At 42.9% G+C, this 24121-nt stretch overlaps 1 protein-coding gene across 1 annotated transcript in view; it reads left to right on the top strand.

Annotated features, from left to right (window-relative positions):
• LOC310861486 (kin of IRRE-like protein 3) overlaps positions 1–24121 on the top strand; it is a 269242-nt gene that overhangs the window by 121725 nt on the left and 123396 nt on the right. Inside the window, exons 2-3 of the mRNA XM_083768947.1 lie at positions 1029–1178; positions 12622–12771. Coding sequence (XP_083625073.1) covers positions 1029–1178; positions 12622–12771 — 300 coding nt within the window. The remainder of the gene's footprint in view (positions 1–1028; positions 1179–12621; positions 12772–24121) is intronic.

Raw genomic sequence — 24121 nt, 5'->3', positions numbered from 1 at the left:
GGGTCCTTCAGAACGAAGGCACAAGGAAGGCCCCAGGCGATAAGCCTGCTCTGCCATATGGAGAGTTCACCATTCAAGATTTCTCCTAAATGGGGTTAAGAACTGTCAACATGTTTCTCCTCCCCCTCCCCCCCTGTCTCCTTTCATTTCCAGCTGTAGACCGCAGATACACTCCATTAACTCTCTTCGAGACACACGCACATAATGTAGATGTTCACTGTTTAAGTGAAGTGGTAAAATATTTTTAATAAAAACTGGATAAAGGAAAAGGGGGGGATAAGTTGTAAATCATGTAGTCACAAAATCAAAGAAAAATAGACAATGTACCGGTAAGTAAATTGAATTTAAATAAGAAATGACTGAACGCAACATGGTGGAAAATGATAGAACGGTAAATGTGGTAACACAATAAAAACACCCTGATGTAGAATCTGAAATGGGGTTTTATGTGCGCGTGCGTGAGTGATCTTATGACAGGATCTGTGCATGTCTTTGTGTTGAAGGAGCTTGGGAGGAGGTACAGGGTGATACAGCATGAAGGAGCTTAGGAGAGGAGGTACAGGGTGATACAGCATGCAGTACGCTATTTAGCACATAGTGAGATGATATATATACAGATATACTGTAGTACGTGCTAGTGTCATGCACCCAAAAGAGCACATCTGAGGTTCTGTGAGCTCATAGATATTTTCGGCGCGCGACACAGCGCGCTATATACCACTATAACTCAGGCTTATAGCGGCGATGCAGTTTCTTTCGCGTGTCTCGGCATCTGATGGATGTGGATTCATTCATGGTGCACAACACAGCCTATATAAAGTATTCAATAGACACGGTGTTCTCTGTCTCATTGAGAACCAACGTGTGAAGTTAAGTTGCTATCATAAGCAAAGCAAGGCCAGCGGCAGTACATGCAGGCTCCGCTGAGGATTTAGAACTTAGCTTTTATTTTATTATTTATTCATTTTCTTTTATATATTTTTCATCCTCTAATTTATGTAACCCATTTTTCCTCTGGTCTCTTTCAGGGAGCAGTGCTGTGTTCACCCAGCAGCCCACAGACCTGGTGGTGGTGGCTGGCCAGCCGGTCACTCTCCCCTGCTCCATCCCTGGCTACCATGGCATGGTGCTCTGGCTCCGTGACGGCATGGCACTGGGGGTTAACCGGGATCTCTCAGGTAATGGCCCTATACGTTGTCTGACTGACTCTGGGAGTGCGTGGCCAGATGGCCCCCCCCGGGGGTCGTGTGTGTGTGTGTGTGTGTGTGTGTGTGTGTGTGTGTGTGTGTGTGTGTGTGTGTGTGTGTGTGTGTGTGTGTGTGTGTGTGTGTGTGTGTGTGTGTGTGTGTGTGTGTGTGTGTGTGTGTGTACCTTCTCTCTGTCTCTTGCAGATTTTTCAGTCTTCTTGACTCGGCTCAACCCCCGGTTGAAAACGTTCTTTTCGCTCCCGCTGGCACGTCGCCCGCACACTGTTTCACGACACTTTGCACTTTGAGATTTCACGACACTTTGAGATTCCCAATCTCATGCATGACGACTGAGAATATTGGGAAATTTGAAATTGGGAATAGTTTTGTATTTGAACTTGGGAATAGTTTTGTAGTATTTGACAACACCAAACGGTTGCAGAGAGATTAGAACACGCATATTCTATGATGTACTGGGCTGAGATGATCGGTATGGAAGATCTTCAGCCCTTATGTCTAACCATTTTAGGCCTTTTAAAAAAAATAGCCTATCTACAAGCTCAAAACATATCGCTATTTCTTAAAATAGCGAAAGGTATAAGGCACCACGCAATACTAGGGCCCTTATTCTACAAATGATCAACCTTTTATAGTGTTAGCACTATACAAATACATTTTAATAGTATTATTATTATTATTATTATTATTATTATTATTAAAATCAACATGTCTCTTTTCTGGAGCATCTGAGACCCCCTTTCCACCAGTTGGTTCCCAATGGGAACCGGTTCAATTCCTTTTGGTTCTTAGTCCATGAGCCAGAGCTTCAAAATTGGTGGGGTAAACTAGACCTATATGAAATTGTTTATAGGATCAATACAAGTACATTTATACATGATAACCCTTCCACAGTATTAGCTTTTTCATAGTTTCAATTATTTTGCATATTTTCCTACATAATGCCTCATTTGCATATTCAAAAGTGTAAAATGTATAATACAATAAATCATTGTCTTCGTGTAAGTACTCAATTGGGGAAGTTTCATGGTGATAACAATCCAATATAGGTATGGTTTTGTACACTCAATTCATAATTAATTCTCCAATTTTGGAGCTCTGACTCATGGACTAAGAACCAAAAAGAACTGAACCGGTTCCCATTGGGAACCAACCGGTGGGAAAGGGGTCAGAGTGTGAGGGCCTTCTATGTATCGGTCTCAGAGTGAATGTTCTTTAGTACAGGGGTTCTCAACGTTTTTGGCCGGGGGCCCCCGGAAATGCTTTGGCAATGTCTCAGGACCCCCCGCCCCGCCCCCTCCTGACCCCCAATATAAATTGACTGCTACAATAACCTTAATAATCATCATACTATAATTCACCGAATGTCTGTGTGTCTGTGTGTCTGTCTGTCTGTCTGTCTGTCTGTCTGTCAGAAACAAACACTTATCTCCTCAATGCCTGCACCAATCGCTCCCACTTTTCGATTTGACACATTAATTATTAATAATGAATTTATGAGTGAATTAAAACGCACCAGGTGCAGTACCCCCCGTGGCAAATATCTCACAACGGGTAAGGGCTAGTAGAGACAATACACCATAAATAAATACTGACACCAGATATAATCATTAGGGAAGGTGCATGCATGTACTGTAACTGTAATGTGTACTATATGTAAACTCTTCATTTAATTTAGTTTGAAAATAATTTTGGGATCCCCCAAAATAATTTGGCGCCGCCCCCGTCCCCCCCGTCAATCTTTCATCCGACAAAACATGGAGAGACCGCCCTCGTCGATGCATCCAACTGGGTTAAAGAAAGTCAACATTTGAAAGTTGCAATTTATCACATAACATCTGTTCCTCGTGGCAGATGGCTAATCGTGTTTTGCTCATTTCTGTCTGTGACCTCCACCACCTCCGCCTTGCATCCTTCCCCAGGCTTTTTGGGAAGACCAGCTGATTTTCCCCTCCAATCAGCCGATCAGCTTTGTGTGTGTGTGTGTGTGTGTGTGTGTGTGTGTGTGGGGGGGGGGGGGGGGGGGGGTGTACGTGTGTACGTGTGTACGTGTGCACGTGTGCGGCACTGTGTGCGCATCGATGGAGAGTTAGCTCAATAACAGCAATACATCGACGCTAAGCCTGAGCTACTATCGGAAGATGTGACGCAGGCACTTGAATTGGAAGTGAGAATAAGATGTTTTTTTATGTCCCAGAACCTCCCCCACTATCTCTCTAGTCCCTAAAGGATTTCCTGCATGGAGACTCTGGATTGTCACACAGTCCTATTTTAGCATGTTAATGTTCACGGTGGTTGTATTCCCCAGCAGACCTTGTTCAGCTTGGCCTGTTTTTTACTCACGCGCCTCTTTTGTTATAGGCACTGTTGGGCCTCGGAGGACAATTCCTTCCATTACATCCATTGGATTTCCCTCCAGGGCCCATAGCCCGGTGTCACTGAACAAAGTCATAATGACCAGACCCCAAGGAATCCAACCGGTACTTAACCAAAACATCACTGTCGACACAGATTTGTGAAGGGAGACGGACAGGGATGGGACAGGAGCTGTGTGTGCGTGTGTGCTTGCGTGTGCGTGCATGCGGTGCGTGCATGCATCCTTAAGGTCATTACACACTGGCGAATTGGCGACGCGATATAATTCTTATTTAAAAAAAACCCAATTGAAGAGTCCATGTAAGCTTCCACATCAGTGGCGAATGTGCGAAAATGCGACCGTTTTCGCTCTTTATTTGTTCGCTCTGGTGTCGTATTTTGCAGAGATTCGCAGGCGAACTGCAACATGCAATATTTCGCATTTTCAGATCGCTTATTCGCATCGCGTCGCTAATTCGCCAGTGTGTATTTAACCCAGAGAGTGTATAGGCCTCCCTGAGTTTGTGTTTTGTGGGTGCACTGTAAAGTTCTCTGTGTTTTTACCTACAAATGGAACCTTGTTACGGGTCTGTGTGCGTGCGAGCATTGAGCATTTGTCTCTCTGTGGTTGTTTCTAGATAAATGTTTGTGCGTGCCATCCATGGTACAAACAGCACTTTGACGCTTTATTGTAGATCAATGACAATGGCTGGTGTGAACTGCAGAGGATGTGTGTACTGCATGTGTGCTGCACACGGTCTGCTTTGAGGCAACAGCGTATACAGTAATTGGCCTCATTGTCAGGACAACAGACGATATCGCCCTTCCTGCTGACGGCGCGTTATCGCTTAAATGGGCCTATCATCATTATTGTCATTGTCAAAATTACTCTGGATGTAAAAACATATTCGCGCACAAAAAGATAATAGCACTCGTGACGCTAAACATCATTTGCAATTTTGACCGAACAGGCCCACGTGCGAGCTGAAGTATAGCATGCTAATTTAAATCCGAGGCGAAAGTCAATGAAGTGAAATGTGATCTCCCCCCCCCCCCCCCCCCCACACTGATCTCACTCTCACTCTCTCACAGTGTAGGTGCTGCAAACTTTCCTCATATGGTCCTTGTCTTGGCTGCCCAGCAAAAAAGAGTGTGTGTGTGTGTGTGTGTCCGTGAGCAGCTAATCTCGGCCACTGTTAACCCGGTCGATGCCAAATTTTGCACACACACTCCCTGGATGCCAACGATGAACCTCTGCCCCAAACTTTCCAGAATGGCCTGTTATAGCGCCACCAGGAGGCCGCTTTGTGCAAAACAAGTTTTTGCACAGTACACCTACAGATTTTGTCCAAACATCACGCAAATTGGTACACAGTCTCTCTAGAGCCATTCAACGAAACCGGTCTTTCAGATTTCTCAGACTCCATCCTGATTGGTTAAGATTGGCTTCCAAAGTTCACAGGAGTGCTCAGTTTCAAACAAAATGCTGCAAATCATGAAAACATTGCGTGATTTCCGTGAAATTGTGCACCCACATTCCCACTAGGCCGAGGACGAAATGCCACATGAACAATTTCAACTCAGCCTCAAGGTGGCGCTATAACTGGCCGAAAAGTGTTTTTACCTCTAACTGCACGGATCTGTGGATAACTTTGTATGCCAACCAGGAGGCCGACATATGTAAAACACATTTTCTATTATTACTCCTTCAGATTTTTTTTACTTTTGTTGCCCTTTTATCCAACCACCAGATGAAGGCAAGCTGCAATGTCCTACATTCCTATCCTGGTGGAGACCTGTGCCCAGAAGGGCACTTTTTCTAGTTTTCTATCAATATGGAAGGAGTGAAGCCCATGTCCTGTTCACACATCATACATCAAATCACAGCAACAGCCAAACGTGCCAATCACACTGGTCATCCGTTAACGTACCGCAGGGCCGCCGCCATAAGGGCAGAAGCAGCCTGTAATCAGCACCCACCTGTGTATATTATTTGGCCTTTTCCACTGAGGCTTTGAGCTTTTCCACTCAACCTGCTGGTTGCTGTTTGGATTCAGTTATGCTGTATACCCCCTCCAACTGTACAGTATACTTTCCCCATTTTTAACAGTTTTATTATACTTTGATACTTGCTTTGGCAATGTAAATGTATGTTTTGTCATGCCAATAAAGCTCCATTGAATTTAATTGAATTGAATAGAATATAAACCAGTCACAGGTTTGCATACTTCATACCAGACCAGTTATAAACCAGTCACAGGTCTGTGTTCTTGGAGCCATTTAAAGAGTTGCGTAATCTCCGTTCACTTAATCGAACACACACACACACACACACACACACACACACACACACACACACACACACACACACACACACACACACACACACACACACACACACACACACACACACACACCTACCTATTGTCGAATAGTGACAAAGCCTTGAACCGGACGTTTCCGGAATACACTGGAGCTAGTATATGGGCATTTGTCACTATTTCCAGTTACATGAACCATGTGACCAGCACTGTTTTCTGCCCCCTCAGTGGCGTAACTCTCAATACAAGGCTCTGCTTCGTACCAAGCCATGCGATAAACCAGTGATCAAACCACATAAACCATCCATCAACAACGTCTCTCAAGTTGACACGTTAACCAACATCAGACACCAACCGCAGTGAGACATTGATTAATTGATAATCGGTGAGCCAAATTAAAAACAAATCTGAATAAAACTACAGTTGATCTACTTTAAATGATTTAATTGCTATTTCCTGCTGCAGGACCGCTGCATTATTCATGGAATTTTTTACCCGCTCCTCATTAATGCTGCTGATCTGTGCGTCGTAAATTCTGCTTATCATTGGCATTGTTAATACCGCATCATACTATAGGAGCCAGCTCTCATCTTAACCTGCTGTGTTGCACATCTCTATCTCCCTGATGGAGCTGTATAGTGGCTGTTATGCACCTTTCAGTATTACTTGTGCAATCAATATCACTAATGCATTATGTTTTCAGGCACTATCTTGGCTGAGACGTACCTAAGCTCAGTTTCCCCCACTGTTGTTACCCGGTATGACATTAATCATTTATCATGACTATTCCTCTTAACACTGGGAACTTTCTGGCTGCAAGTATGCAGTGTTGCTCCAACATCGTTATTAACATAGATATTACAATACTTCCTCAATATGAGGCAGTGAGCCTTGTCTGCTATATTACATACTGCAGTCTGCAATCTATGTGGGTGTACTGCAATGTGCTGTTACACAAACAGCAGTCCTGCACGTCCCAGGACATTTGCTGAAACTCACCGAATCCCATAGAAAATGCCTTGAAAATAGTGCGTTATGACATGTCCCATTTCCTATCACATTAGCAAAAATATAATGAAATTTGATTTGCCTTGCATTATACAGTACACGTCTATATAAGTCCTAGTATTATCTCTTCGTGCAATTAGTTTTTGCTTTATATCATGTGGCGCTATATTAATAAGTGTACCTCTTTTCTGTGGTCCACTGGCCCGAAGAAAATGATGATTAACTCAAAGGCAAAGTATCGCTTTTACTGCCTACCTACTAGTGCATACAACTTATCTTTACGCTGATGAATGTCAGTTTAGGTAACAAATTGCTGCGGAAAGAAAAATAACTTTTCTTTCAATCTTCCTACCTTCCTCCTATATTTACTGTGGTATATTGTGGGTGGCAATTTCAACATCACAGAGGAGTTAATTACCTGCAGTCGCAGAGAGAATGAATGGTCTAAGCTTCTCATATTAATACGGTACACACAAGGCCGGGTTGAGACAGGCAGCTAGCATGGGGCGCAACGGCTCTTGTCTGGGCTGATTAGGCTTGTTAGGGAATTGTCAGTCATCTCTGTTTTATGTCCACATTGGCTGTGGCTCAACTTTCAGAACTTGAGCTCAAAACTCCAGTTGAAATTTCCTCTGTGTAGTTTGTCACAACAACTACACTTGCCAGCTGTGCTCTGATGTGGAAGATCCATGAATGGTAAACAGAAGAAGGCGTAATTGTGGGCATGTCTCTATTGTGGGCTACGGGACTCCTTCTGCTGTTCCATATTTCCTGTCCAAATTTTGGCATCCACTGTAAAATGTAACCAAATCGACCCGTTAAGGTTCATTTGGTTACATTTGTATGCTCATTTTCTAAGTTACGGGAGGATGGATTAACACTCAGAATATCACTGGCATTGGCATTATTTTTGCTTTGTGGCTTTAATTGACACCCCTGTCCCTAGCCATCCACACAATATCCTCTCCTAATGTTTTATTTATCTTTTACATCCTGCAAAAAAAAAAAACTAAAAACAGCCTTCAGATTGCTTTGTGCTTTCCACACCCCCGAGGGGAAATTCGACATCATCTTAGATCTTGAGGATGTATACTGTATTATTTTGGTAACCCTTAAAATGGATGCTTATCCAGTTTATAAATCAGCCAAGGGTTAAGGCGCGGGAATCAACAATGACTAACCTACTGCTAACCTTGCAAATTTACAAAGTTTATGAATGTAATTGACCATTAGGCCTTCGTGGGTCAATAATGGAGTAGTTTTTCAGTCAAATAGGAGCCGTGTAGGGAGGCATTGGCCCGTGCCGTGGTCTCTCTGCATAATGAGTGCAGCCCCGTCGGCCGTGAATCATATGTTATTTCTGTGTGTGTCAGTGTGTGCTGCTGCCGCATGCATGATGGCATGCGCTCCAAACTACGCCAGCCACTGACTGATCCTTGGCCGCTGGAATAAATAACGCTATTTTAGAAAGGAATCAATAAGCATTAATGTTATTTACTTTGCCCATTTGGCTTTCGTTGCCCTCTCCACCCCGTCCCCACTCCACTCTCTTCCCTCCTCCCCCTTTCTCTCTCTCTCTCTCTCTCTCTCTCTCTCTCTCTCTCTCTCTCTCTCTCTCTCTCTCTCTCTCTCTCTCTCGGCTATGGTTTCCACCCTGTCTGAGCTGGACCAGCTGATGGGACACTGGGGACTGGAGGAGCAATTTGTCAAGCTTGAACGACTACCATTTGTCTGCGTATATGATCATTTAACAAATAAAAGAGGGATTGTTCCAACTGTGTGTGTGTGTGTGTGTGTGTGTGTGTGTGTGTGTGTGTGTGTGTGTGTGTGTGTGTGTGTGTGTGTGTGTGTGTGTGTGTGTGTGTGTGTGTGTGTGTGTGTGTGTGTGTGTGTGTGTGTGTGTGTTGGGGGGTGTTTTTAGTTACACTCCAGCTTTCGCTGTGTACACATGAAATGTAACCCATGGCATGAAGACCTGAAGCCAAGTTTGCAGCGCTGTGAGATTGTATATCTTGAATAGCCAACGCAAAGATCTGAAATGACACAGATGCTGCTTTCCTGGTTTTAATGGGTTAACTCAGAGTGTACTAAAAGTTTACAAATGGGTGAATGAACACTTGAATGAAAACTCCAATTTGTCTCTTTAACACAATATTATCATAAAATGAACTTTACTTTTTAATACAATTTGTTATTTTATTGAAATTAATTGCGTTTTCATGGCATGCGGTATAGTGTAATTAATGGTATGTTACACCGCTGCATTTAGTTCCCTGGGCGATGTTCAGCATCAGATGTAATCTGTTTTCTAAGGGTAGAGGATAACAATTAAGACATTTTTCCACATGAGATACAATCCATAATGGACGGAAAGAATTTCATTTAGTGTGGCAAAATGTCCAATTAAGACACAGGGGGAAATTAAATTATCTTTAGAAAGCAATTAGCAAAATAATGTAATCCTCGCAAATCGGTTCCTTTTCTACATTTTGAGCTCATAACTTTTCAGAAACGTGTCTTTATTTACTCGCTAATGAAGACATACTGTATATCCACACATTCAAATAACTATGAGCCAGTGGTGGATCAAAAGTCCTCACATTTTGTACTTAAGTAAAAGTAGCAATACCACAATATAGCAATACCCGGTTACAAGTAAAAGGCCTGTGCCAAAAGTACATAAAAAGAAAAAAAGCAGATCTACAACTTGTACATCTGCTATTTTCAAACAGCCTATGTATAATGTACATCTATGACATACTATAGTTATGTCCAGGGGGTGTACTTGTACACCAAGCTGCCTCACTACGCACATACAGTATAGGAGATAGGCTCCTGCCCTATGGGCCTCATGGCTTGGCAAGGCTTATGTATGTTTTATAGTAATAGTACAATATTTGCCTCAATTAATCGGATGTAGTAGAGTAGAAGTAAACTCAAGCTAAAGAAAGACCTCAAAATTGTACAGTACTTGAGTAAATATACTTTAGTTTAGTTACTTTACACTATTCATTTTGTCTGGAGCTTAAAAAGATGGACAACAGAACAACAATCATGTGACAATCATTGTCAGTTATTTTCAATGCTGGAAAAGCTACTTTGAAAGCAGTCACCAACTAGATAAAGTGCCAATCGGCACAGGTCTCCACCAGGGCAGGTCAGGTTGTGGCCTCATGGTGGCGCTATAACAGGCTGTTGAGGAAGATTTGGGCCGGAGGTTGGTGTTGGAGGGATGCAGGTACAATGTTTTTGTTTTGCACAAAGCGGCCTCCTGGTGGCGCTATAACAGGCCGTTCTGGAAAGTTTGGGGCAGAGGTTGATCGTTGGCATCCAGGGAGTGTGTGTGCAAAATTTGGCATCGACCGGTTGTGTGTGTGTGTGTGTGTGTGTGTGTGTGTGTGTGTGCGCGAGTGCATGACGCGACTTGGCTTGTTGTAGCGCCACCATCAGGCTGTTGAAAACTGTCAAGTGGCATTTCTTCCTTAGCCTAGTGGGAATATGCGTGCACAGTTTCATGGCAATCGGACGCTGCGTTGAGGAGTTGTGGCGATTTGTACAAAGCGGGCTACTCCTGAAAAGTGTAGGAGCCAATCGTGGCCAATCAGGATGGAATATGAGAAATAAAAAAAACCTGTCTTGATCACATGACTATGGAGATCATGTGTAGCGATTTGCGTGAAATTTGGATAAAATCTGAAGGAGTAATAATAGAAAATGTGTTTTACATATGTCGGCCTCCTGGTGGCGCTATAAAGAGCAGATGTGAAAAATTCCAGGCAAAGGTTTTTCCTTGGCCTCTAGGGAGTTGGCATACAAAGTTATCCACAGATCCGTGCAGTTAGAGGTAAAAACACTTTTGGGCCAGTTATAGCGCCACCTTGAGGCTGAGTTGAAATTGTTCATGTGTCATTTCGTCCTCGGCCTAGTGGGAATGTGGGTGCACAATGTCACGGAAATCACGCTATGTGTTCATGATTTGCAGCATTTTGTTTGAAACTGAGCACTCCTGTGAACTTTGGAAGCCAATGTTAACCAATCAGGATGGAGTCTGAGAAATCTGAAAGAGCCGTTTCGTTGAATAGCTCTAGAGAGACTGTGTACCAATTTGCGCGATGTTTGGACAAAATCTGTAGGTGTACTGTGCAAAAACTTGTTTTGCACAAAGCGGCCTCCTGGTGGCGCTATAACAGGCCGTTCTGGAAAGTTTGGGGCAGAGGTTCATCGTTGGCATCCAGGGAGTGTGTGTGCAAAATGTGGCATCGAGCGGGTTAACGGTGGCCGAGATTAGCTGTTCACGGACACACGGACGGACACACAAACGGACGGACGGACACACGGACGGACGGAGTGCAAAACATACTCTCCCCACATGCCTTCGGCCTGGTGGAGACAATTACTGCACAATGGAAGAAGTTGTACTACAGCAAAGTTACCCTCGGGAGAAATACAGTTTGCAAATTGAAGCTACTTGGAAAAAGTAGTTCAAACTACTTTTAAAAGCAAATCGAAAATAATAGATTGAACATTCGATCTAAAATGTGATAGAAAAATTCAGAAAGATGTAGGAGAAAATGCCACTCAATTGAGTTCATTGCAAAAGTACATAATTGTTAAGCTTTCTGTCTACTAAGCATACATCATACATCAGAATGAAATAAAAAGGTAGTTTAGTCAAATGTACTGTGAAGTATGGTAAAGAAGCAATTACAATTTGAATCATGTAGAGTTTGTGGACATTGGGTTCCAGATGGGAACAGCAGTACATACAGTATAGCTCCAATGTGGATGTGTAACTTGATAACAGTATGATGTACTACAGTATATAATATACATAGTACTACAGTACAGACATAGTACTACAGTACAGACATACTGTAGTACTACAGTGCAGTGCAGTGCATTATAGCTTAGGCAATTGGCAATTGGCAACCAACTAAAATTGGGTTACAAAAATTGTGGGATAAAAATTTGAAAAAGGAGGAAAAACAAGAATGACTCAGTCATAACTGCCAGGTGCAACAAGCTCTTGTAGCGCCTGCTTTCAGTCGTTTCCGATGTTCTTTTATTGGTTCACTCACTGTGTTTTGTTATGGCTTTCCTTTAGCTCCAGTTGGCTCATACCATTAGATGCTGTTGCCACTTGCTCCACGTTGCGGCGTTCAGCGTATGGATTTTTAGGCCTTTCAGCATATATATATTTTTTTACAGACAGATAGATAGATGGACAGAACAGTAATTTCTTAGCTTTTATTGACCACAATTATTTGTAGCCTCTAGTTGCACCTCTAGTTCAAGCTCCCACTGTACCTTCGTCAGGCAGCCTCTGTAGACATTTTTAAAGCTCAGCTCAAGACCCACTTCTACAACATTGCCTTTAATTGATCTTTTATTTTTTATTTTTCATGTCCTCACTGTAACTGCTTGTTTTTTAATGTCGTTGCCTTGCTTTTCTTTTATTCTCCATTGTTCTGTAAAGCACTTTGAGCTGCATTTCATGTCATGAAAGGTGCTATACAAATAAAGTTTTATTATTATTATTATTATTAGTTGCACTCTTTGCTCATTTGAGTTCAGTGGTGCTGTGTGAAACTGCTCCCCAATACTGATGCGTGCATGCGTGCGTGCGCGCGTATTGTAACTTGTTGGCACCCATGAGGCATCTGAACAAATGTAGGCTAGTAGTGGTGTGGGTGTTGGTGATGTGTTAACAGATTGTAACCGATGTGTTCCAGGCTATCCACGCTACGACATCGTCGGAGACCACAGCAAAGGGGAGTACCACCTCCTGATCCAGAGAACCCAGATGCAGGACGACGCTTTCTTTGAGTGCCAGGCCATCCAGGCGGCCATCAGATCACGACCCGCCCGTCTCACCGTGCTGGGTAAGCTAGGGGGCAGTGTTGATTTCTTTTGTTTTAGTCATAGCTTTTGAATAGTTTTCATTTCGTTTTTGTCACATTTTAGTCTCCTGGCGTTTTAGTGTTAGTCCAGTTTTAGTCGACCAAATCTACAGGTGATTTAGTAGACTAAAATGTATTTTGGCACGCCTTGATGCCGTCGTAATGGCGGATTTTACACTTGCTGAAAATAGCTGATCTTTTCCAGCACGCAACCAAGTGTAAAATTACTTGTGTCTTTTACTTATACTGGATCTCTTGTCCACTAGTCCCTTCCTATAACATTTTAGTCTAGTTTTTATTTGTTGATAAAATTGTCAGCATATTTAGTCTTAGTTTTTAGTCATCATAGTTTAATTTTCATTTAGTTTCTATTTGGTTTTTCGACAAAATCAACACTGCTACTGTAGGAGGCCACAGCTCATTCTTGGACTGGTTCATTCAGGCACGTGCACACATGGACATCAAAGGGGGCTTGAGCCCCTGCCCTTTCACCTGTCGCTGAAACAATTTGTACTCTGTAGAAATCCATGTCGTACGGCACATCTTCAGTAGTTAAAGAGTGCAGGAAAAATATTTGATCTACAAGCTCTCAATGCGTCGCAGTGTGAGCCTGTAGATTTCCGGAGGGAATTTCAGCTCCTGCCTCGCTAACATATTTTCTTCATGTCCCTGTTTTCCTTGTTGGCGGTGGCGGAAATATTGTCTCTTTTGGAAAGCGCTATAGCCGCTAGAGGCCTAACTAAATTGCATCCATGGTATTGGATATTTGTGAGAAGCTGCTCAAAGTGTCGAGCAATAAAAGGTTGCACACAAAGACATTCGACAGTCACGCGGCGACACTGATCATTTCGAAAAAGGGAAGCTGAATATGAACTGAATATGAATCAGTGCAAACTAATTTCAAGGGCTTAATCTGATCATACAAAAATCCTCCCCCGATCTGTTCACCATCAGCATGTCATTTGGTGCTGAATCGATCCAGAGCACTCCCAATCCTCACAAGAGGTCTGCGTCAAAGAGCGGGAGCCTGTGGGCAAGCGAGTTAAACACTGATTACCATTATCGATCCAGACCCTTCTTATTTAAAGCACCATATATTCCAGCGGTATCAGTTCATTATCCTACCATCCCTGATCCAAACCCACTCATTAGCTGCATTTTCTTCCACTAATCTCGAGCTGGTTACTTAATGGGGAGGAGAGCAGTGCAAGGCAGAGGGAGGGGTTAAGATGTTGGCGATTGAAGGGGGTCCATTGAAATGATTAATTATAGATAAGAGGGATACCATTTGTTGTTTTCTTTTTGCACGTTTTTCTTTCTTTTCTTTTTTTCTTCTCTTGATTGGAGGGTGGAGGAGACAAATCTTTCCTCCATTAGTCTGACATTTAATCCCAGACAGATCAGCCTGCTTAGGGAAAAATAAATCGCACACAAAGCTGGCCGGCATCGGACCCGGAGAGGGTGAATAGAGTTCATGTCTGGAGAAACTGGAGGATATAGAGATGCCCCCCCACACCCATTACATATGAGACTGACAGAAATCTCATGTGCAGAATGTGTCTAGACCGCTGGTTCTCTAACTGTTTGATGTCATGGACCCCCCAAGATAATTTGTAGCCCCTTTGGCTGTGTGCAACCCCATCTGAACATATTGTGTGCCAGGGGGGACCCTCATAAAAGATTAGTGTTGTTATATATTTCTTTCAAGTTTTTACAATATTTCAGTGGCAGAACAAGTCAAAGCCGGGCCTGGGGGGTGGGGATTGATCAGGCCCCTGAGCAGGAACTGTAAATGTTTAGAAGAATTGGCACAGCGGCCCTAGAGTTACAAATTCTACTTCGTTCCTACTCACCACTATTTGAAGGGCGTGACATAAGCAGGCTAAGTAACCCAACCCAGGGCTATTATAGTGAACCTCAAAATCAGACATGGGCGAAGACTTAAGAGGCGGCTGTTCATAGCTACTGTGTACTGTCAGTACTACTGTATGGGGCTGAGACATGGACCCTCACAGCACGACAGGGAAGAGCTCTAGATGGAGTCTAGATACAAGAATGCTACGAATGGACGGACCGCATCAGAAATGTGGACCTCTATGGGGACCTACCATGGGTCACACACAGAGCCAGAGAGAGAAGGATAAGGCTGGCAGGGCACTGTGTCAGGCACCCAGAACTAGGTTCAAGTAAATTGACTGTCAATCTATAGGAGCCAACCCAGGGCAAAGCCAGGAGGTGAAAGAAGCGCACCACACACTGCGGCGTGACAGCTTAGCTAACAAAACTGTAGAGCTCAAGAACTTGATGTTAGTGTAAGAGTGTGTGGAGGGCAGCGATCCAGAGGTCCCTAGGTAACTAACAATTCACTAACATCACATTCTTGCTTGACAGTAACCGTACTGTAGCCTAGCTGTTAATCTGTCTCCCTGGCCCACGTGAAGGTAACGTTAGTAGTGTGGATGAATGGCTGTTGGAAAGGACAAACCATATATTAGGCTGCCTTGCCAATAGGCATGCGCAGAGGGCCTTTGATTGGACTGATTGAAACTGCATTACACACGTCCCAGACTCTTCTCCCTTCTGGCTCCAAAACTGTGGAATGCACTTCCCATTGCAGTCAGAACTGCAGCATCACTCCCAATCTTCCGCCGTAGTCTGAAAACCCACCTTTTCAGACTCCATCATGGCCCATAGCACTTACCCTACCCCCTTAGATAGCACTTCCGTAGACTTAGATAGCATTTGATACAGACTTATAGCATGTTATGTAGACGGCACTATAATTGCATTGTATATAGTCATAGCACGCCATAGTACATATGTATAGCATAGTTGCGAACGCAGTGAGCCACTTACTATGAGACCCTGCTGCTCATGTCTGTGTGTCTGTCCCGCTGTGACACCACCCGCCCGCCACCAGAGGGCGCAGCTGTAGCACACACACACACACACACACAGGGCGCATCTGTAGCACACACACACACCACACACACACACACACACACACACACACACACACACACACACACACACACAACCACACACACACGAGCCACACACACACACACACACACACAACCACACACACACGAGCTGCGTTCGCTTCCCGCGTTTGCGCGTCTTACTTGTAGTATATACTGTATGTATAGTTTCATTATATAGATATTCCACTGTTACTTTCTTAGCTTACGCATGTTTCATGATAAATGCTTTTATGTGATGTATTCCCATGCTTTTGTTCTTGCTTAATGTAAGTCGCTCTGGATTAAGAGCGTCTGCTAAATGCCTAAATTGTAAATTGTACAGACACCTGTGCTGGTAATTATAATTACTTGCGCAAGCAGAGCGCGCAAGTAATATTTTCGCCCGGTCTCCTTCGTCGTGACAGCTGTTCCGCCATTCGAGGCTTACGCAGAAAAACATCAAATCTGTGCCTGTGTTGCTGGACCAATGATGACGAAATTACCATATTTCTTACGTCATCATTTAGAGCTAGTCATACGTATACTATATACATAATCAGTAAAAAATTAAATAGCAAATTGTGCCTGATCTGCTGGGACCAGAGTATGTGGTGTGTATGACTAGCTCTAAATGATGACGTAAGAAATATGGTCATTTCGTCATCATTGGTCCAGCAACACAGGCACAGATTTGATGTTTTTCTGCGTAAGCCTCAAATGGCGGAACAGCTGTCACGGTTTTTGGCGCAAAGTAACCACAGTATACCGCTAATCAACTTACAACTACACACTTTATACAGTATAGAGTATAGAGTATATATGTATACATATATAGTATATGCCTATATACTATATATATACTATATATATTTCTTACGTCATCATTTAGAGCTAGTCATACGTATACTATATACATAATCAGTAAAAAATTAAATAGCAAATTGTGCCTGATCTGCTGGGACCAGAGTACGTGGTGTGTATGTGTATGACTAGTTCTTAATAATGACGTAAGAAATATGGTCATTTGTGGTCATTTGGTCCAGCAACACAGGCACAGATTTGATGTTTTTCTGCGTAAGCCTCAAATGGCGGAACAGCTGTCACGGTTTTTGGCGCAAAGTAACCACAGTATACCGCTAATCAACTTACAACTACACACTTTATACAGTATAGAGTATAGAGTATATATGTATACGTATATAGTATATGCCTATATACTATATATATTTCTTACGTCATCATTTAGAGCTAGTCATACGTATACTATATACATAATCAGTAAAAAAATAAAATAGCAAATTGTGCCTGATCTGCTGGGACCAGAGTATGTGGTGTGTATGTGTATGACTAGCTCTTAATGATGACGTAAGAAATATGGTCATTTGTGGTCATTTGGTCCAGCAACACAGGCACAGATTTGATGTTTTTCTGCGTAGCCTAAGCCTCAAATGGCGGAACAGCTGTCACGGTTTTTGGCGCAAAGTAACCACAGTATACCGCTAATCAACTTACAACTACACACTTTATACAGTATAGAGTATAGAGTATATATGTATACGTATATAGTATATGCCTATATACTATATATATTTCTTACGTCATCATTTAGAGCTAGTCATACATATACTATATACATAATCAGTAAAAAATAAAATAGCTAATTGTGCCTGATCTGCTGGGACCAGAGTACGTGGTGTGTATGTGTATGACTAGAAAAACTAAAAAGGGATCCAGAATATATCTACAACGATAAAACAGTATTTCTTATATAGATAGAAACTTGAATCATACTTAATAATACTAGATGTTTATATGTATAAAGTAGGTAGCAAATAGTTACATCTAAACATTAATCATTTCAAACGTTCCTTCACAGAGATACTGAGATTTGACAGTTTACAGCGGTCGAAAGGACTTGTGCGCTCTGCTTGCGCACTAGTTGGCCATTTATGGCCTACTAGTGTGCAACAAGCAAGTATGCACTCGACAGAGTGCAGTTCTAGTTTAGTATAGGTTCAGCTTGCTCTGCAGAGAGAGTTCAGTTTTCAGTTTGTTTGACAGAGCAACACCTCCTTTTGACTTTGGATTATGAATTGAATTGAACTACATTTTGTGCTCTTACTGATACGCTGAGGTGGCACAAACATCCTACCTAATCAGCCTATACAGTCTTCCTAGTTTCAACAATGAATGGCTGTAACGTCAGGCTCATGTGGAGTTACAACAGTGGAGGACGAGAGCGAACAAAATGTGCACATTTGAATCAGCTTGTTCAATCTTTTTCTTTGTCTTCAGGTTTTTATCTTCATTATTTTACAGCCACTGAGCGATTCCGTTCATGATTAGGCTACATGATCGTTGACAATGCGACACCGCACATCTGAAACCTGCGTTCACACAATGTTGACTGACGATGACGTAGCGGGAAATTACTTTATTTTTGTGCAGCTGTTGATGCAGACTTTACCCAAAATACATCTGGAGTCAAGGGAGGCTTGATAGAAGTAGTTGGGGTCTTATTGTTAATGCTTTAAAAGGGCCTGCTGTCTGCCACTCCACATGCCAAGAGGTGGAGCGGCCGGAGCCCACGAACAAAATAAAGGTCCATGTAGTGTGACGGCCGCAGTCCCCTGGAGTCCCGGCCCCCCCCTTGAGTCCCGGGCCCCTAGTGTCCTGGGCCCATGGAGTCCCGGGCCCCTAGTGTCCTGGGCCCGTGGAGTCTCGGGCCGGGCAACGACTTTACCCCTAAACCCCCCTGACGCTCCGCCACTGTTTCACAGGGGCGGTAGTGGCTCAGGGGTAGAGTGGCCGATAGATCGGCGTGATGGCAACCGTGCGGTTGCCAGTTCGATCCCGGGTTAGTGTCAAAGTGTCCTTGAGCAAGACTCTGTCTGAGGTTCTTGGGGGGTCGCTGACCCTGAAGTTTTTGGGGAGGAGGTCGTGTCATCTTGCAGCGTGCATGGACTGTCACCCCCCTGTGGATGGAGAAAGAGATAGGGAGGGAGGGAGGGAGGGAGGGAGCAAGAGAGTGAGAAATGGAGTGGCAGGGGATGCGGCTGAGGTGGTGACAGGAGTGGAGGAGAGATAGGAAAAGCATGGAGGGTGGTATTGGGCGGGTATAAATATAGGGTCATTTAGTTTGGCATGGGGGGCGGAGAGTGGCGTGAAGGCCAGCTAGTTAAGGTGTGTTTCTCCGCCTCCTGAACATCTGTGTTTCAACATTTTGTTTTAATGCTATACAAACTCATTTTGCTGGGGACCCTCCCCTAAGGAGCCCTGGGGTCCGGCCACGGACCTCACTTTGAGAACCACTGGTCTAGACATTGAATGTTTTTGTTTCTACATCTTATAGAGTACAATTCTTTGGTGTATGTAGTACAATGAGGTATTTTGTGACTGAAAATAGCTCACAACGCATCGCATCTGCGACCCATTGTGAGCTTATAGATCAGCTATACTTCCGACCTGCAACGCCGTCGCAAAACTAAGTATAAATCGAGATTACAACTGTCCGCCTGGAACCACACTGGAATGTAATTGCCTCTTTCTCTCACAAAACACGCCTGCATCGATTTCTCTCAGAATATTTACAGCCTCTAGGAAGATGGCAAGCACTCAGGAAGTTGTACTCATATGCACTGTGTTTTTTTCTTCCTCTCTCAAAACTCAGGAAGAGTTGAAGAGAAGGCAGTTTCATGGCAAAGTTGTCATTGCTGCTAACAGCCCTGTCGGAGTAAATTGACAGCGGACATTGCTTTCTCCACACCCATGAGTATACTGACACCTTATACTGACAAGTTATTATTTCACTACTCAAAGCTTGACTTTACTTGCAGAATTGCCGGCCACCTATTTTGCTTTTGTTTATGCTTTGCAATATGCATGCTTGCTTTATATGCGGAGTTGGGAAAACAGTTGCATTTGCACTTTAGCGTCACTTTATTGCGATTCATCTGCATTTGCATGCCCGACAGCTGTATCCAAATATAATCCAAACACCCGGGACACATGTTAAAGCAATGTTGAACTTGCACAACTTCAACAGCCTCCGGAGAACACGCGGGCACATTTGGCTCAGGCGTTCCATGGCTGCAGCTTCCAAATAGAATTAGGAACTTCAAAGCTGCAGAATATGAACAATCTGAGGCTTTAGCATTACATCAGTTCTCTGAATTCTAAATGGTGAAACTGCCAGGAGGGGAAAAGACTAATAAAGGCAACTGTGGCAACTGTTACCGAACACACACACACACACACACACACAAACACACACACACACACACACGCGCGCACGCGCACACACACACACGCACACGCACACACACACACACACACACACAGTGCCCTTTAGTTCAGCATCTAACGGAATGATAATTGAAGTTGACGTTTGGGAACTATTTAAAAAAATAACATCTCAGAATTGGCAACAAGAATAAATAGAAAAGGGAAGCAGAGCCCCACAGACTTATGGCCAATTTATGCTCCGTGGTGTGTCTGCACTGCAGACCGTGAATAGCAGACAAATAAGCTCATAACGTGTTGGATCCACGGCGTGTTGTGAGCTTATCGATCGGGTGTTTTCGGCACACTGCACCGCCGTACAACAAAAGTGTAAATCTCATAGATTTAATGGGAGCTCGCGCACAACACTATCTGAGACCAGGGAAACTCCGAAGCCTTTGTAAGTGCTGCAGGCATGGCTATAGGACGAGGATGGAGCTGTGATCCCTGACCCCTGGTCTCGGGGTGGCAGGGTAATCCACGCAGCCTCGGAGATGCCGTGGCCTGTTGAATAAGGCATGAGACAGAGCAGGTAGCTAGCCCATATCCACTAGAGAGACCACTAAAGCTAATTAGATGCTCAGGAATCCCTCCCGTTCCACACACACACGCACACACACATGCAGCACAACCCCCAGCTTTCATTAGCCACTTTCAACCTACGGCGTCCCCATTATGGACATGTCATTATAGGTGGAGAAATGTCAGACAATAGACTACCACACTTTATAGGTGGAGAAATGTCAGACAATAGACTACCACACTTTCAAAATCAGCAAAGAAATCTATCTGGCCTGTTATTTTTTATTATTGTGTTGCAATAATTGTGAGGATATCAACATTTTAGGAGGGCATTGAAAATAGGCGAAAGTAGCCTAAAATAGCAAATCAGTGTTTTGGTGTGTGACGGTACAACTAAGTATAAAAGGGAAAGCTGTAACATCCCTAAACCTCTAAATGACCAATCCTAACTTGTGGTGACATTTGGTCCGCAAAAGTATAGTATTAGAAACATACGCACGCACGCACACTCGCACAGGCACACACATGACACATAAAATAATGAAAGCAGCTTTTTGATGTGTTTTATAAAGCATGTGGTCCAAAGTTAGATCACGATACTTATTGCGACCGAAGGTTGCAGGTTTCTATGAAAACGCCTCGTGACACGTCACGCCACATCACGCCTCATGACACACTCCATATATGGCTGTCTCCATGTGTTGATCTGACATCATCAATATGTCGTTCTGACAACTGTCACTCGTGCTTCTCAACTGTGCCGTATTAAGAAGCTCCGTTGTTTCAGACCTGAAAATGTCAATTATATAAAGGAAAAAGACAAACAGAAGGTCCATATGGGCATTTCCCAGACCATGCTCTAATACAATCCCTGTTATGCCCATATATGGAGATCCCTGATATCATCAGGGTGTGTGTGTGTGTGTGTGTGTGTGTGTGTGTGTGTGTGTGTGTGTGTGTGTGTGTGTGTGTGTGTGTGTGTGTGTGTGTGTGGTGTGTGGTGTGTGGTGTGTGTGTGTGTGTGTGCGTGTATTTATTTTGTAATTTATTTTTATTCAATTCCATATTTATTTTATAAACTAGAATGACACTATATACAGTATGTACTTTGCTGACCAGTGTCAGTGATGGAAAGCACATTTACTCAAGTACTGTTGGACTATTTCCAATTTTCAGTACTTTTACTTCTAATACACTACATCTCATACTGTACTTGTACTCACTTGTTTATTTGAAAACTTTTCCATACGATGCGGTTACATGTTTTATTTATTAGTTATGCATCCACAGTAAAGTCAATAAAACACCCAGTAGGGAGAGTAGCTCTCACACACTGTGGCGTGCTCCGATACAACCTGTTCTCTGAAGGTTCTCCTGTGGTTTTAATTAATGCTCTTATTCTCATGTTGAGAAAAGTCTAACCTCATAAAATAATGAAAGTGATTGTATAGCACTACAATAAAAGTCTTATAATGGAGGGAATACAACTGTGAACTAGACAGCACACTGACAATCCCCTTAGGGTCGGAAACATGCTCAGAAGAGAAAGTGTAATTATTTTATGATATATCTAAAAAGAAAAAAAAATACTCTGGTTGTATGAAAATAAACATGTGTGCATGACTATGTTCGTATAATTGCGTGCCAGCTTGTATGGGAGAATTTGTGGCCAGCTAACTTACTTACGGTAGCTATTTAGCTAAGAGTGCTCGCCTTTGAATAGCAAGGATCTCGCCAACTTAGCATAATTATGAGCACGGCTTGGATAACTAATAATGGATCTATTCAGTGTAACCCAGAACCTTCCATAACCTGGAGTTTCTGCCTTGCTTATGTTTCTATTTTCCAATATAACTAGAACTGGGGTGGTGACAAATGGTGTGACATATAAAAATACAGGAAAAAAAAGGAAACACCACATTGCTGTCATTGTAGGAGGACATACCCTTCATCTGTATATACTGTAAGACAGAATACCTTTCAACTTAAAACATAAAAATGAAATAGCATTGCAAATGTTCAATGCATTGTAAGCTTGTAGATGTGCTGTTCTTTTATGAATTACTAGCTGGTTTAATCGTTTTTGTGTTGTGTATTAAGCATATTCAAACGGTGGACATTTTGCTAGTTGAGTGAGTCTGTGTCCATATTATTCAAACTCTTTTGCCAATTTCTTTTCAAACGAGCCACACCTCTAACGAAGCACAACTGGCATTAGTCTACACGCGCGTGTGACATTACTAACAAGTTAAATTGGGAACGGGGAGAGAGCCCGTTTGTAAGCCACGCTATCGCCGATTCAAATTGCCGATTGTTCCCTCTTCAGATAAGAGATGCTGGCAAAGTTAATTAAACTGCTTACTTTGAATACAGAATGTAACAAGCCTCGTGCAGAGCCCTGGAGATATGGCATAATTTATTTTGCTACTCTGGATGTAGAATCCCGAAGGGTCTCATGGCAACCAGTGCCTACAGTAGAAGACATTTTATTCTATCCTCTCCATCTTGCGTCCATTAGTGTGTGGGTGTACAATGAGAGTAGACATCTGTGTATTTGTAAGAAGACATTTACAAAGAAAGTAGAACAAAATTAGTGCTGCAATTAAGGAGAATTTTCATAAACAGCAAGGATAGCATGGGTATCATATGTCTCATGTCAAAACACAACAAAAATGTGTCACATCTTGTGTTTGAATTTTTTTAAACAAAAACATTATAACCTGTCATGCATTAATTGTTTAGATATCGTCTTAAACATTCTCCATCTGTCATTGTCTATTTCGAGACTATATATACTCTGAGTATAATTACAGAAATGCGGAACGTACATAATACATATATAATATATATATAAATTATGTATATATAAATTATGTATATGTATTTATTTTGTATTCATATTATTCCATAGTTATTTTATAAACTAGAATGAGCACCATTACAGAAATTCCTGCACGTTCCGTCACACAACAAGAAACCCCACGGTCAGCCCCAGTTCACTCTGGACATTGGGAACTTTTGTCAAACTCCTATCAAGAAATTCAAATGTTGTCAAACCAAAAGAACCCCCAAAAAAGTCATAGTAATCAGTGAAATAACTTTATTTTTCTCTGGGGGCGATAGACTATAGCTTATCCACAGTCACCGATCTATCACAGTTTGTATTGAGGGGCTATCAATCACCTGAGTAGGAATCCTGTGGCGACAAAAAAACAAGCCAGATAAGGTACAGAGCTGCATGACAACAAGACAGCGCTGGATGTTTATAGGGGCCGGTAGACTTTGCAGCAGAAGGCTGACTCGCTCCCTCCTGTGTCAGATTGATCTTTTATTGCCTGACACAGGTGCTGATTAGCAGGTGAGCAGAGGCTAATCCATGACAAAGCAGTGACAGTAATAACTGCTAAGCTGTCAAACGGGGAAAGACAAAATCCCTTGTTGTGGTGACAAATACCGGGGTGCACGTGCATCTGTGTGCGTCTGTGTGTGCGCAAGCGTGTGTGTGTGTGTGTGTGTGTGTGTGTGTGTGTGTGTGTGTGTGTGTGTGTGCGCGTGTGCGCGTGCGT

This window comes from Protomyctophum parallelum, assembly GCF_964188405.1.
Source record: "Protomyctophum parallelum genome assembly, chromosome: 1".
NCBI lineage: Eukaryota > Metazoa > Chordata > Actinopteri > Myctophiformes > Myctophidae > Protomyctophum > Protomyctophum parallelum.
The sequence above is the reverse complement of the archived record's forward strand: the minus strand, read 5'-3'. Positions and strand labels throughout refer to the sequence as shown.